The following is a 13,348-nucleotide window of genomic DNA, read 5'->3' as shown; positions in this document are numbered from 1 at the left end:
CAGGAAACCTCTGCTGAAAGTGTGTAACCTTCAAACCTTCATATATGTGTTAAATATAGCCACACGGGCTCAGGAATGCTTCGGGAAGCCGTTGTCTCTTAGCAGGGTCTGTCGCCACATGAAGAAATGCAACTTGATTATTTGTTATGCAACGAGAAGCCATACATCGATTCAGAGAAGCTGTCGAGCTCATCTTAGATGGTCCGAATAAAGACATGTGTGCTGTGGTCAGAAGAGTCCACATTTCAGTTCGATTTTGGGAAAAACAGACATTGAGTTCTACATGCCAAAGACAAAAGAGACCATCCTGATTTGAACAAGCCAACATCTGTCATGATATGGGGTACATCTGTCCACAGCATGACGTGCATATGTCTGAAGGTACCATTGACGCTGAGGCATATATTGGGATTGTACAGTGGCATATGCTGCCATCAAGATGACATCTTTTCCCAGGAAGTCCATGGTTATTAGAGCGAGACAATGCCAGGCCTCATTCTGCACATGCAACGACAGTGTGCTTTCATAGATGAGTAGATGTGCTTGACTGGCCTGCAGTTCAGATCTGTTTCCTACTGAAAATGAATGGTGCATCATGAAGAGGAGAATCAGAATCAGACTGTTGAGCAGCTGAAGTCTTATATCAAGCAAGATTGGACAACATTTCCACTCACAAAAATGTAGCAATTAGTCTCCTCAGTTTATAATAGATTAAAAAGTGTAATTCAAAGGAAAGGTGATGAAAACAGTGGTAAACATGCCTCTGTCCCAACTATTTTAGAGTGTGTTATAGCCAACAAAATCAAAATGTGTTTATATTTACAAAATACAATTAGTCAGTGAAAACTGACCAGATTTTCTTTGAATTTTGGTCATCACAGATTCTAGTTTTTACTACATGTTCAGCCATTACTTGTTTCATCATGTACACTGCTGCTCGAAAGTTTGGGGTCAGTAAGACTTGTAATGTTCTTAAAGAAGTCTCTTATGCTCATCAAGGATGCATTTATTTGATCAAAATTTAAGAAAAAAACAGTAATATTGCAAAATGTTATTAGAATATAAAATAATGGTTTTCATTTTAACATACTTTAAAATATAATTTATTCCTGTAACGCAAAGCTGAATTTTCCTCAGCTGTTACTCCAGTCTTCAGTGTCACATGATCCTTCAGAAATCATTCTAATATGCTGATTTATTATTAGAATGATCAATGTTGGAAACAGTTGTGCTGACAAATATTTTTTTGGAACCTGTGATTTTTTTTTCTTTTTTTTTCTCAGGATTCTTTGATGAATAAGTTAAAAAGGACAGCATTTATTCAAAATATAAATCTTTTCTAACAATGTAAATCTATGCTATCACTTTTTTTATTATTAATTTAACACAGCCTTGGTGAATAAAAGTATTCTTAAAAAAAAAAAAAAAAAGAAAGAATAAAAATGTACTGACCCCAAACTTAATAAACAGTAGTGTATATTTTTAGAAAACCTTTCTATTTTAAATAAATGCTGTTCTTTTTAACATTGGTAACACTTTATTTTGATAGTCCACTTTAGACATTCTACTAACAGTAAGTAACTTTGCAGCTCTGCATGTCAACTAGTCATTAGAGTATTAGTAGACTGCCTGCTTAATATCTTCTAACACTCTTCTAAACTTTGCAAGTATATGTCAACTTATTCTACTAACCCTAAACCTAACCTAGCAGACATAGAATCCCAAAAAAGTATTACAGATTCCAATATATATATATATATATATATATATATATATATATATATAAATCAGCTGATAATAAATCAGCATGTTAAAATGATTTCTGAAGGATCATGTGACACTAAGACTGGAGTAACAGTCGATAAAAATTCAGCTTTTGAACATAAATAAATTATACTTTAAAGTACATTTAAATTAAAACCATTATTTTATATTGTAATAACATTTTGCAATATTACTGTTTTTTCTGGATGTTTGATCCAATAAATGCAGCCTTGGTGAGCATAAGAGACTTCTTTGAAAAAAAACATTACAAGTCCTACTGATCCCAAACTTTTGAGCGGCAGCCTATATACTGACAGAATAAGGCTTCAGCCTCTTTTGAGCGATGCACTGTATGTTATTCTCAAGACATGCTACATCGAGCCGGTTTTTATGGTTTTGTAGGCCCCAGCATGGCCTGTGGGGAGAAGTACGCCACCCTGCCTGCCAGCACTCAGCACTCGTGTGGCCCCATGAAGCTCATGAGTCTGGAAGAGGCGCAGGCTCGCTCTCTCAGTCCCAACCACCCAGTAATGAGAGAGAGGCAGAGAGAGAACAGCCTTCCAGATACCAGCACTGCTGCAATGTATCACACAGTAATAGACCTGTCTGACAGCAGGTATGATATACTTACCATATATATTTATGCAAACCTAGACACACTCCTTAGCATGTGTACTTTTGACTTGAACAATACTGAAACTGTACAGCATACACATAAACTGTCAATATTTACAGTAATCAAGGTGCTTGACCTACAGAACATTTCATAAACATTTTTCTTTTTAAAACGTTTCACAACGCAGAAGAAAATTCTCAGGAAAATCTAAGAAGTGGAAGTCCATCTTCAGTCTTGGACGATCCGTCATCGACTCTAAAGGGAAGCTGAGTCGCAATGGGAGTGTGTTTATGAGAGCCCAAAATCCCTCAGGTAAGAAAGAAAGACACAGAGAGAGCAAGAAAGAAAGTGTCTAGTGTTTAGAAAACAAAGTTTCCAAAAAGGGAAAACACAAAAGAGGAGGGTGCAGCCAGAGATTAATGACATTTCGAGCACCTACTGTACATCAGACATCACAACAACAATAAGAGCATGACGACGCTCTTGACGTCTGATGAAAAGCGTATAGCTAGTCAAAGAATCATGAAGTTCAAACCCTATTTTTGCCTATAGTATGAGTGTTGCAGAAGGTAAAACACTGGAAAAACTGAAATGAGGGTGTCATTTAATAAAATGCATTTTCATATTGGTCTAAATGGTTTCCGCAAAAGCAGGTACCCCTCCTAAAAGGGAAAATACAATGAAAAAGAAACAAAGTCCTTGACACCAATGTTAGAAAATATTATACATACTTTAAAATAATGGTGAATTTAGTTAAAAAAGGCAATATATGTATTATGTCTGAAAGAAAATATATTGATTAAATATGGTATTTATAATAAATAATAAATTGTACTCTGTATGAATGCTTTTGCCTTTGGGAAAAGAAGTATCGTTTATTAATATTAAATCAAATTTAAAGTTTGACCCAAAACAATAAGTACAATTTGAGAAAATCTCATACATTTTACTGTAACACATTACAGTATTTCTCTTTTAATTTGGTCCAAAGTATCTTTTTTTAATCAGTGCAGAGTAAAGAAGAACAGAAAGTATGACAAGATTTATGTTTAATGTTTTTTTCCTCTCTTAAACAGAAAAACCTGCTATACGGCCGTCCAAAAGCATGGACTCTCTCTGTTCCTTTCAGGCAGCAGGTGGGGCTAGATCTCCAAATATACCTACTTTATAACTCTGACATTTTAGAGTTGAAGTTTTTCCTGAAAACATTTAGGCATGTTTTTAAAGAATAATTATATATAGTAAATGTGTGCAAGTACACATGTACAGCTGAGGACAAAAGTTTACATGCACCTTGCAGAATCTGCAAAATGTTACTTATTGTCCCAAAATAAGAGGGATCATACAAAATGCATGTTATTTTTATTTAGTACTGACCTGAATAAGATATTTCACATAAAAGACGTATAGTCCACAAGAGAAAATATAATAGTTGAATTTATAAAAATGACCCTGTTTAAAAGTTTACATACATTTGATTCTCAATACTGTGTTGTGACCTGAATGATCCACAGCTGTGTTTTTTGTTTAGTGATAGTTGTTCATGAGTCCCTTGTTTGTCCTGAACAGTTAAACTGTCCGCTGTTCTTCAGAAAAATCCTTTAGGTCCCACAAATTCTTTGGTTTTTCAGCATTTTTGTGTATTTGAACCCTTTCCAGTGATGGCTGTATGATTTTGAGATCCATCTTTTCACACTAAGGACAACTGAGGGACTCATATGCAACTATTACAGAAGGTTCAAACACTCACTGATGCTCCAGAAGAAAAAAACATGCATTAAGAGCCGGGGGGGTGAAAACTTTTTGAATTTGAACTTATTTTGTCTTCGGGGAAACATGCAAGTATTTTCTGTAGCTTCTGAAGGGCAGTACTAAAAAACAAACAAACAAAAAAAAAGATATTTAAGCAAAATAAGAAAAATATACACATCTTCGTTCTGTTCAGACGTTTACACTCCTGGATTTTTCAGAAGAACAGCAGCAGTTTAACTGTTCAGGACAAACAAGGGACTCGTGAACAACTATCACTAAACAAAAAACACAGCTGTGGATCATTCAGGGAACAACACAGTATTAAGAATCAAGTGTATGTAAACTTTTGAACAGGGTCATTTTTATAAATTCAACTATTATTTTCTCTTGTGGACTTTATGTAAACATCTTTTATGTGAAATATCCTATTCAGGTCAGTACTAAAAAAAATAACATGCATTTTGTATTATCCCTCTTATTTTGGTAAAATTCTTAACATTTTGCAGATTCTGTATGTAAACTTTTGACTTCAACTGTATATACAAGTACATTACATATTAAATGTAAGTCATTATTTCATATAAAAGAAAAAAGGTTACATTGGGTAATTGAGATGTCAGTGTGACACATGGCCTTTGGGTAAAAATGCATAGTATTACAGAAAAGGTTCATGTCAGGTTTATTTCTCAAAGAAGAAAGGTTTTATCTGTTTGTTAGTTAAAAAAAAAAAAAGTCACAATAATCCTTACTCAAAATGGTTTCAAGTTGAGTGTATCAACTCCGTTCCCATCAAATTCATGGAAGATGTGTTTTTAACACTATCATTAACTAATGTCATGCTTCATTTCTCAAACAGAACATTTAATGAATTATTTGATTAATTCGAATAAATATTGCTACTATTTTTGGAACCGCTGTACACTCTTAAAAATAAAGACTCCAAAGAGTTGTTTTTGTGGTGATGCCATAGAAGAACCATTTTTGGTTGCCTAAAGAACCATTTTAAAGAACATTTTAAAAATCTAAAGAACCTTTTTCCCACTGTGAAGAACCTTTGAAAGGTTAAATGTATGTTCATGGTTCTTCATGGAACCGCTGATGCCAATAAAGAACCTTTATTTTTAAGAGTGTACATTTATGTGTCACCACCAGTTTTCTCTTTTTCACTCCCATTCAGATGAGGACAAAGCGCCAACAGAAGGAAGCAACGGCATCTTTGTCCCAATTCTCAAATCCCGAACCCTGGGCTCGGATATCGACTACGATCTGAACAAGAGGGATCCAAAATGGGACTTAGATCCTCACGCTGCTTCAGGAGGATGTCTGAATGAGAAAACAGAAGGAGCATCAAATGCCTCCTCCTCATCTCCATCTTTATCCCCACTGCAGAAAACTCTTCCAGAACAGCTGAAAGTTTTCAAAGGCGACGACCGCAGCGGCTGCCAGCCCACATCTCCCAAAAACCGCCGGATGTTGTATTCTGGGTCTTCCGGTAACGGATCGTCTAGACCGTCTTTTCCGGGAAGTCTGTTTCCGCTGGAGTCGTCGCCACGCCACCAACGGAAGGCCCTCAACATCTCCGAACCCTTTGCGGTGTCCGTGCCTTTGCGCGTGTCTGCGGTTATTAACTCGAACAGCACCCCCTGCAGGGCGCCTGGGAAAGAGCGGGACAGGGGTTTGGGGGCACTCTTCAAGCCCGCTAAGGAGGCTGGACCTCTGGAAGCCCATCGCGGCGAAAGTATCGGCACTGCTGGATTGCGCGCCCCCAGCGGTAGCAGCAGCGGGAACTTTACGTTCACAGACTGGGAGACTGGACTGGCAGGTCACACCAGCACTACTGGGTACAGAGAGCACCCGCTCAACGACAGCAGCGGAGGCAGCGGATGCAGTATCTATAGCAACAGCAGCTCTTACCCCGTGGAAAATGAGGATCAGGCTGGGGAAAGAGATGTTACAGACACGCTCACTCTGGGGACAACAAAGAGTATGATGATTGTAGTGTGTGTGTGTGTGTGTGAATGTGAAAGTATATTTTCATTTATTGAGAATTATTTTAATCTGCATTTATAAGTTGATCATTAAATGTCAATGATACATTTAAAAAAAAAAAGAAAAAACAATTTAGTGAGCAGTCACGTAAAGTAGAAAATAATTGAGATCTAAAAAACTCTATCGTAGTTTAATATGCAGAGACAACTATAAGTAAAACATCTGTAGGCCGTAAATACTGTGGGGCTTTCAGACACTGCTTTGTTTTAAAACCGAACCAGCACGGCAACATCGCCTCAACCAATGGTTGTGTGTGTTTGAGCTGGGACTGTCAGATATCTCAGTAATGGCAGATGGGGGAAGTGTTCAGGAATCACATTATTTTTGCAGTTCTGTTTGCTGATGCTAGTGCTGCAGAAATTACACACTGCGCCGTTAACTCGACTACCTTCACTGATAACATTATATTGATTTCTATGAATTTTCTCAGGCAAGGATGCCGAAGTGAGAGAGCTGATAGCCAGCGTGGAGAATTTTGAACCTCAGGTGTCGTCTGAGACTAAAGAAACAGGGGAGGAACTGGAAACCACATCAACACAACAAGAAATGGCAAAATTGGACAAACTGGTATGATATGAATGGCTAAAACACATGGAACTGTACTCTTGTCTTTTTAACAGGATTGACATATTACATATTACAATGGTTCTCAACCAGGGGACCGGGACCTGCTAGGAAGCCTCAGAAAATGTCCAAGGGGGCCACGGGATGACTTAAAATTGAATATATTAAAGTATATTACTTTAAAAGAAGGGGGTGAGGGAGCACAATGGACAATGGGGGCCTTTGAGTCCAAAAAGTCACGAAGCACTGTACTAGTACTAAGTCCTGAGATTTCTAATCTATTCAAGCCCATTAATCCCTAATTGAAATTAGAGCTGCGGCCCCCTCCCAGAGATTTTCTTAGGGCCCCCATAACGTAAACCAGTGTTCAGAACGAACAAGTGTACCAGTGCTATAGTGTTAATTTCATTAACACATTATACAGTACACATACATATTCATTAAATTTCATTAAAATTTCAACGAGAACTATTACTAAAAATGTTTGACAAGCTTTTTTCCCATGACTAAGACGATACGGTCAATAAACAATAACTTATATTAACATGCAATTTTGTTGACGAAAAAAGATGAGACTAAAACGTATTCAAAAAAATATAAACTCAAAAAAAAAATTCAAAAAAAATATAAAAAAAAAAAAGCCCTTTTTATTTTCGCCAAGGAGACAAAATGTTATTGCAGACTGCAAGCTTTCATGTGTGCAGCTGTCAGGTATCAGGAGTTCAAATCTCCAAATCAGAGCTTTGCCGTTACAAGGACACATTTTCTGCCCAGTGTTTTGCTTATTTTATAAAACAGATAGTTCCGGTCCTTGATTCTGATTGGTTGAGCTGCCTTTAAAGCTGTTGTAAATTACTCTAGAAACATACAGCTTTGTTTACCTCTGTGTTGCTCGGCAACCACTTTGTTGCAATCACAACTGTTTCCGAGGAACTACATTGTTTGGTGAAAGAATACTGTTTTTATTAATATCATTGCAATTTATTTGCTCTGTTTTATTTTGTGAAATAAATGTATATAAAATAACCTTTTTATAAAAGCAGTAAGCCCCGTGAAGCCGTGGTTTACAGTGAATTTATAACAGCTAAGGGGGTTTTAAGCAATCTGGCAACCATGTGCTCGCTCCTCATTGCAACGCCGACGATGATCTGAAAACACAGACAAACAAGCTGGAGTTTAGCAAACTAAATGAAAGCGTCATTCAGTCGGTCTGTGTTCTGTCATGAGATCTTGACCATATTGTTTGCGATTGTGGTGGCTGAATAAATGCACTTACTCAACCGCTGACACAGGCTATTGCAATTTGGAATTAGTGGAACTACTATTAGGAATTAATTATAATATTTTTCTATGTTTTGCCAGTCTTCATAATGTAGACAGAAGCATAAGCCTTTGGTTTTATTTTATATAGTAAAAAGCTTATAATAAAACAGAACACTAGATGAGGTAAAATAAACCATGTGTAAGGGTTCACATTCTATTGCTTTGTGCTTGAAAGTGCAATACCTGAAATGCTCAAATAACAACAATCATTACGATTATAATTTTGAGCAAAAATAATTTTTATCAATTCAACCATTATACAGCATGACGAAAATGGTCATACATTTTGTTGACTTAAACTTGACTAAACAAAAACAGGAAAAGGTTGACTAAATATGATAACTAAAATGTACATTAGAGTATAGACTAAATTAAAAATGGCTGCCAAAATTAATAAAATTGCTAAAACTAGACTAAAATGTTGAGACTTAAACTAAATAGGATATGATTAAAACTAAAAAGGACATTTAACATAGGACTAAGACTAAGACTAAAATTGAAAATAGCTGACAAAATTAACACTAGTTGGGGGTAACGCATTAGTAGTAAGGCAAGTTACATAATCAAATTACTTTTTTCAAGTAACGCATTATTTTTAATTTACAAGAAAATTTACTTTGTTTTCCCATTTGTTGACTGACAGCTCTCATGTCCCCATGTTGACAGAAGTTGTGCGCAGTGTGAACGTTATTGTAGTTCTAGACTAAATGTGAACATGCATTCACTCATCTCACTCGCCAAAAAACAAAAACAACAGATTCAGTCTTCATCAAAATGAATTAAAAGAGTGAAGCGCAAACTCAGAATATGACGTGAACCTGCAATAATTAAATACTTTCAATAACACAAATATCCTTTATGTATTTAAACCCATTTAAACCCTGCTGACCTTTGATGATCCAGTTTAACTGTGCTAATAAGTAACCATGACATTTGATAAACTAACATTTGTGCTTGATTGTTTTTGTTTGTTTGTTTGTTTGTTTTTATTGCTGAAGAGTATTGAACCTTCTTCTCCTGTGTTCTACTGTACAGATGTGAATTCACCTTTCCTTTAGCCTGAAGCTTATTCATTTCACTTTTTGGTGTGAAAGGGCATTTTACATTTGCAAAAAATATAACTTTTTATATTAAAAACAAACAAGCAAGCCCTGCCCAGATTTAAAAAGTAACGCAAAAGCAACACATTACATTAGTTACTTTTTAGGAAGTAACGCAATATTGTAATGCATTACTTTTTAAAAGTAGCTTTCCCCAACACTGTCCGTTACTGATTACAGATTACATGATAACTGTAGTTAGTAACATAATCTAGGTTACTCATTTTAGGTATTGTTTTCTGACTACTTTTTAGATTACTTTTAGATTACTTTTTTATCCAAATAAAAGAATTAGGGAGAATCAATAAACTATGAATAAATTACAGCCATTGCGTGAATAATATGTAATCGTGTAAGATATAAAAAAATAACTGTAATCTGACTATGAGCACTTTAAAATGTAATTAAAAAAATTGGAATATTGAAATCTGATTACGTAATCCAGATTACATGTAATCCGTTACTACTTAGCACTAAGTGTAATCAAGTCATAATTTATAAACCTGTTTTAGCTACTGTCTTAAAAAGACATCATTTTGACCTCTGAAATGTCATTGGAACAAATGTCTGTAACCAGCCCTCACCTTTTTTTTTTTATGTTCTTTCTTCGTGTTTCACAGGATGTAAACAAAAATGTGCCATCGTCTGGCAGGCATCAGAAAGTTTCAGTCAGCGAGGCTAAAACAAGCATGTCAGATGAACAGGTGAAGCCCAGCTTCACCAAGATGACTGGAAATCAGGACACTTGCAAGCTAAGTGCCCAAGCACAGAGAAGAAGTAGTTTGCCTACAAACACTGTAACATCAAAGGGACTCTTTATAGACCTTGGCAAAAACGTTACGTTTGATCATTCTGGTGCTACTACGTTTAACTCTGTCATAAAGCATTTCCCCGAAAGATTGCTGTCATGTGATGGAGGCTGGAATTACTTGGATAATGAAGCTGACAGGACAGAGCACAAGCGCCTAGAGTCGCAAACCATAATAACAACCAATCTAGAGCTTTCCCCATTTCTCCACCTGAAGGAAACAGATATTCTCCAAGATGCAGAGCCATGCAGTGAAGAGGAGCCAAGAACAGATGCTGTTAGGAAAGACAACACTTCCAAACGTGACTTGTCAGATAATCCAAGCAGCTCTGTAAAATCAGAAGTTCACTCTGACACAAAAGAACCATTAATAACAAAAGATATCTGTAAAAATGAAAGCAAGGAGGTTAGTGACGAACCAAAGAAACTTGACTTAGCAGAAAGAATCAAGGGAAGTTTGGAAAGGCTCTCGACTTGTCTGAACGAACAACGTCGCACGTTGGAAAGTTTTTATCAAGATGATTTGGACACATGGGGAAGTAATTTGGGTGGTTTGGATCAGGTTGAACCATGGGAGGACTTGTGCTCTGCCAAGCAGTGGGTAACCAGCCCTCTGCACTCACCAAAACTTGAGGATCTCTTACCTACGGCAAGAGAGGCCGTGCCATGTCAAGCAACAGCCAGCCAAATTCTTGACAAACCAAAAGTGGACGACTTGGCCAGCAGCAAGAAGGTTGAAGCTAAAGAACCAGCTGTGCTTAGTGACATTGCATCATCTCAGACTGAGGCTGCTGTGACAGCTGCCTGTGAACTTGGAAACTCTGACTTCCCAACAGGAAACAAAAATGCAGACACAGATGTAGCTTGTTTTGCACAGATAACAGAGCATTTGGAGAGCGATAACCTCAAGTGGATGGGAGACAAAGATGACAGCAAACTGGAGAGTCCACAGGTTAAGATATTGAAGACGTACAGCGATCCAGATGAGACCGCTGGACCGCAAAACACGAGCAAAGCAAAACAGAAACGCTCTTCTGCATCTCAGAGATTTCATCGACAAACATCCCACGAGTCCGGCACCGTGGAGAGAAGTCATGAAAACTGTAAACCCAAGCTCAGGCCGTGCTCCCTAAACCTTGATTTAGGACACCAAGGTGTCAGAGACATTTCAAATAGTCACTATCTGAAAAGTGCAAAACATCCGGTGACGCGCGAATGTGCGACACCTGAAGCCAAGCTCGGTAGCTCATCTCTGGAGTTGGAGCTGTTCCTGAGTGGCTCCAAGGCACCTGTGCGACGCAACTCGGCGCCGGTCAGCGTGTCGTCAGTTCGCACGGCGTTCATGATCAAAACGTGCAAAGCTAAAGCTGTTCCTGTTATTCCACCAAAAATTCAGTACAGCCACATACCTCACGCTCTACCGGAAGGGAGCACCGATCAAGCCAATAAAAGCACACCTGAGAAGAAACCTGCTAAGAGCAAGCTGGGAAAAACAGGTTCTGCGCCTCCTCTCCAGAAGGTTAAGGACCACAGGGAGGAGCTGCCAAGCAGCGATCCACCGTCAGCGCTCCAACGACAGCTTTCCATGAACGAGAATTACAATCCGACCTCCATTCCAGATCTTCCGGTGTTGAGGAGGAAGCGATCTGCGAATGGAGACACCTTTATGGATCGTCCTAGACCTGAGCGCTCATCGCTTCTTCAGAGATCGTCCTTCAGAAATCGCCCAAGACCTCAAAGTCTCATCCTGTTCAGCCCTCCGTTTCCAATCATGGACTACCCTCCGGTAGGGGATGACGGTAAACTAGTCCTATCTCCTATTAAAGCCGAAGCGTCACCATTTGACGTCTACGCAAATGAACTAGCCGAAAACCTCAAAACTCCCGAGGGAGTGACGTTGCGTAACAAAATGACTTTGCCAAAGAGCGGACAAAGGCTTGAGACCTCAACCAGTTGCTTTTACCAGCCACAACGGAGGTCAATGATATTTGACAACAGAAGTAACAGGCAAATTGAATGAGATGACACTGACCCGTTACTGGCCGTCATGCGATAACTAGCAAACTTCTTGCTTATTAAATGTGACCGAGTGTCAGTATACTTTATAGAAACACACAGTGATGCTTGGAAATCATGGTGGCTTTAATCCTGATAAAACAGAATTGTAAGTATTAAGCTTTGTGTAAGATGCTGCTGCTAAGGATTTATATCAGAGATTTTTTTTCTATCTTTACAAGGAAAACTGAAACATGCCTTAGGATAAACCTGGGAAACTCAGCAGGCTCCTACTGTCTTTGTAAATACAGACTGTAAAAGCATGTCATGTGGAAATTAAGGTTTTAGCGTCTGTTGTTACTTTATCACGATTGGAATATTAAGTTTACAATTGGAGGCCTTTAAAAATTATCTACAAATCTGCATGATAAAATCAGGTATTGCGTGCCAGCAATGAGATAAAAAATAAAACCATTAAAGCAGTTCCAAAAATGGCAAAAAAACAAACATTTATTTATTCCATATTGTCTTGTTTTGTCATTGTTATACACATCTGTACTTCCAAGTCCATAAATAGTAAAAATCAATTTGTACAAATGTTTAGAGTAAAAGTCCAGCGGTCTGAAGATAGTTTAAAGGTCAATGTTCTTGAATAATTCAAACAATGTTTCAAGCTGTGTTGTTCTTTAGTAGAAACGGTTTCAAATCTCCTGATTACTTGGTTAACAAAAATGTATGAAAAAAATGATGTTATGCTGAGGTCTCAAAAATAAGAATATATATAAAAAACTGTCAATGTTTTATATAAACCATAAAGCAGAGACGTTTTGACAATGTATACTGAAGCAAGGCAGAGACAAAGATGATGACATTGTCAGTTATTGTAATCAAATAACACTTTGTAATATGCTCTTTTTGTATTCAATCAAATTGGATTTATTGTATGTATTCTATTCTAAACAAAATAAAAAGTATTTCACATGTAATGTGTACACTGTGACATACACTTAAGCATTTAAGTTATTTTAGTATGGAATTGTTATAAAATTATAATGCCATATTTCTATTTGGAAGTGTCTGTAATACAGGTAAGATATGAATAAAGTAGTTATTCTCTCTTCATATATATATATATAAATTAAGAGTTTAGATGCAAAACCAGCTCTAAAAGCCATCTCGGTCAAAATTGAGATAATGGTACTGAGTGAATGCTCCTGACACACATTATACGTCCATCAAATACTTTTACTTCAAACTCGCTAAATTCCAGCCTCAGCTCAATCAGAAGTACCAGTACTTACATAGAAACCTATACAAAGTAGCCAGAAAGAAATGCTAATTTTTAAAGAAATATGTCAGATGGATTCGGAAGCTTTT

General features: G+C 37.2%; 1 protein-coding gene across 1 annotated transcript in view; it reads left to right on the top strand.

Moving 5' to 3' along the window:
• The window catches only part of arhgap31 (Rho GTPase activating protein 31), a 32,308-nt gene extending 19,351 nt beyond the window's left edge, over positions 1-12,957 (top strand). Inside the window, exons 7-12 of the mRNA XM_051110695.1 lie at positions 2,167-2,380; positions 2,568-2,692; positions 3,457-3,516; positions 5,310-6,116; positions 6,612-6,748; positions 9,789-12,957. Of these exons, the coding sequence (XP_050966652.1) occupies positions 2,167-2,380; positions 2,568-2,692; positions 3,457-3,516; positions 5,310-6,116; positions 6,612-6,748; positions 9,789-11,996 (3,551 nt within the window). The 3' untranslated portion in view covers positions 11,997-12,957. The remainder of the gene's footprint in view (positions 1-2,166; positions 2,381-2,567; positions 2,693-3,456; positions 3,517-5,309; positions 6,117-6,611; positions 6,749-9,788) is intronic.
• Positions 12,958-13,348: the final 391 nt, after the last annotated feature.

Source organism: Labeo rohita, chromosome 5, assembly GCF_022985175.1.
Source record: "Labeo rohita strain BAU-BD-2019 chromosome 5, IGBB_LRoh.1.0, whole genome shotgun sequence".
In the NCBI taxonomy this organism is placed as follows: Eukaryota; Metazoa; Chordata; class Actinopteri; order Cypriniformes; family Cyprinidae; genus Labeo; species Labeo rohita.
This window is presented reverse-complemented; position numbering and strand designations above follow the sequence as displayed.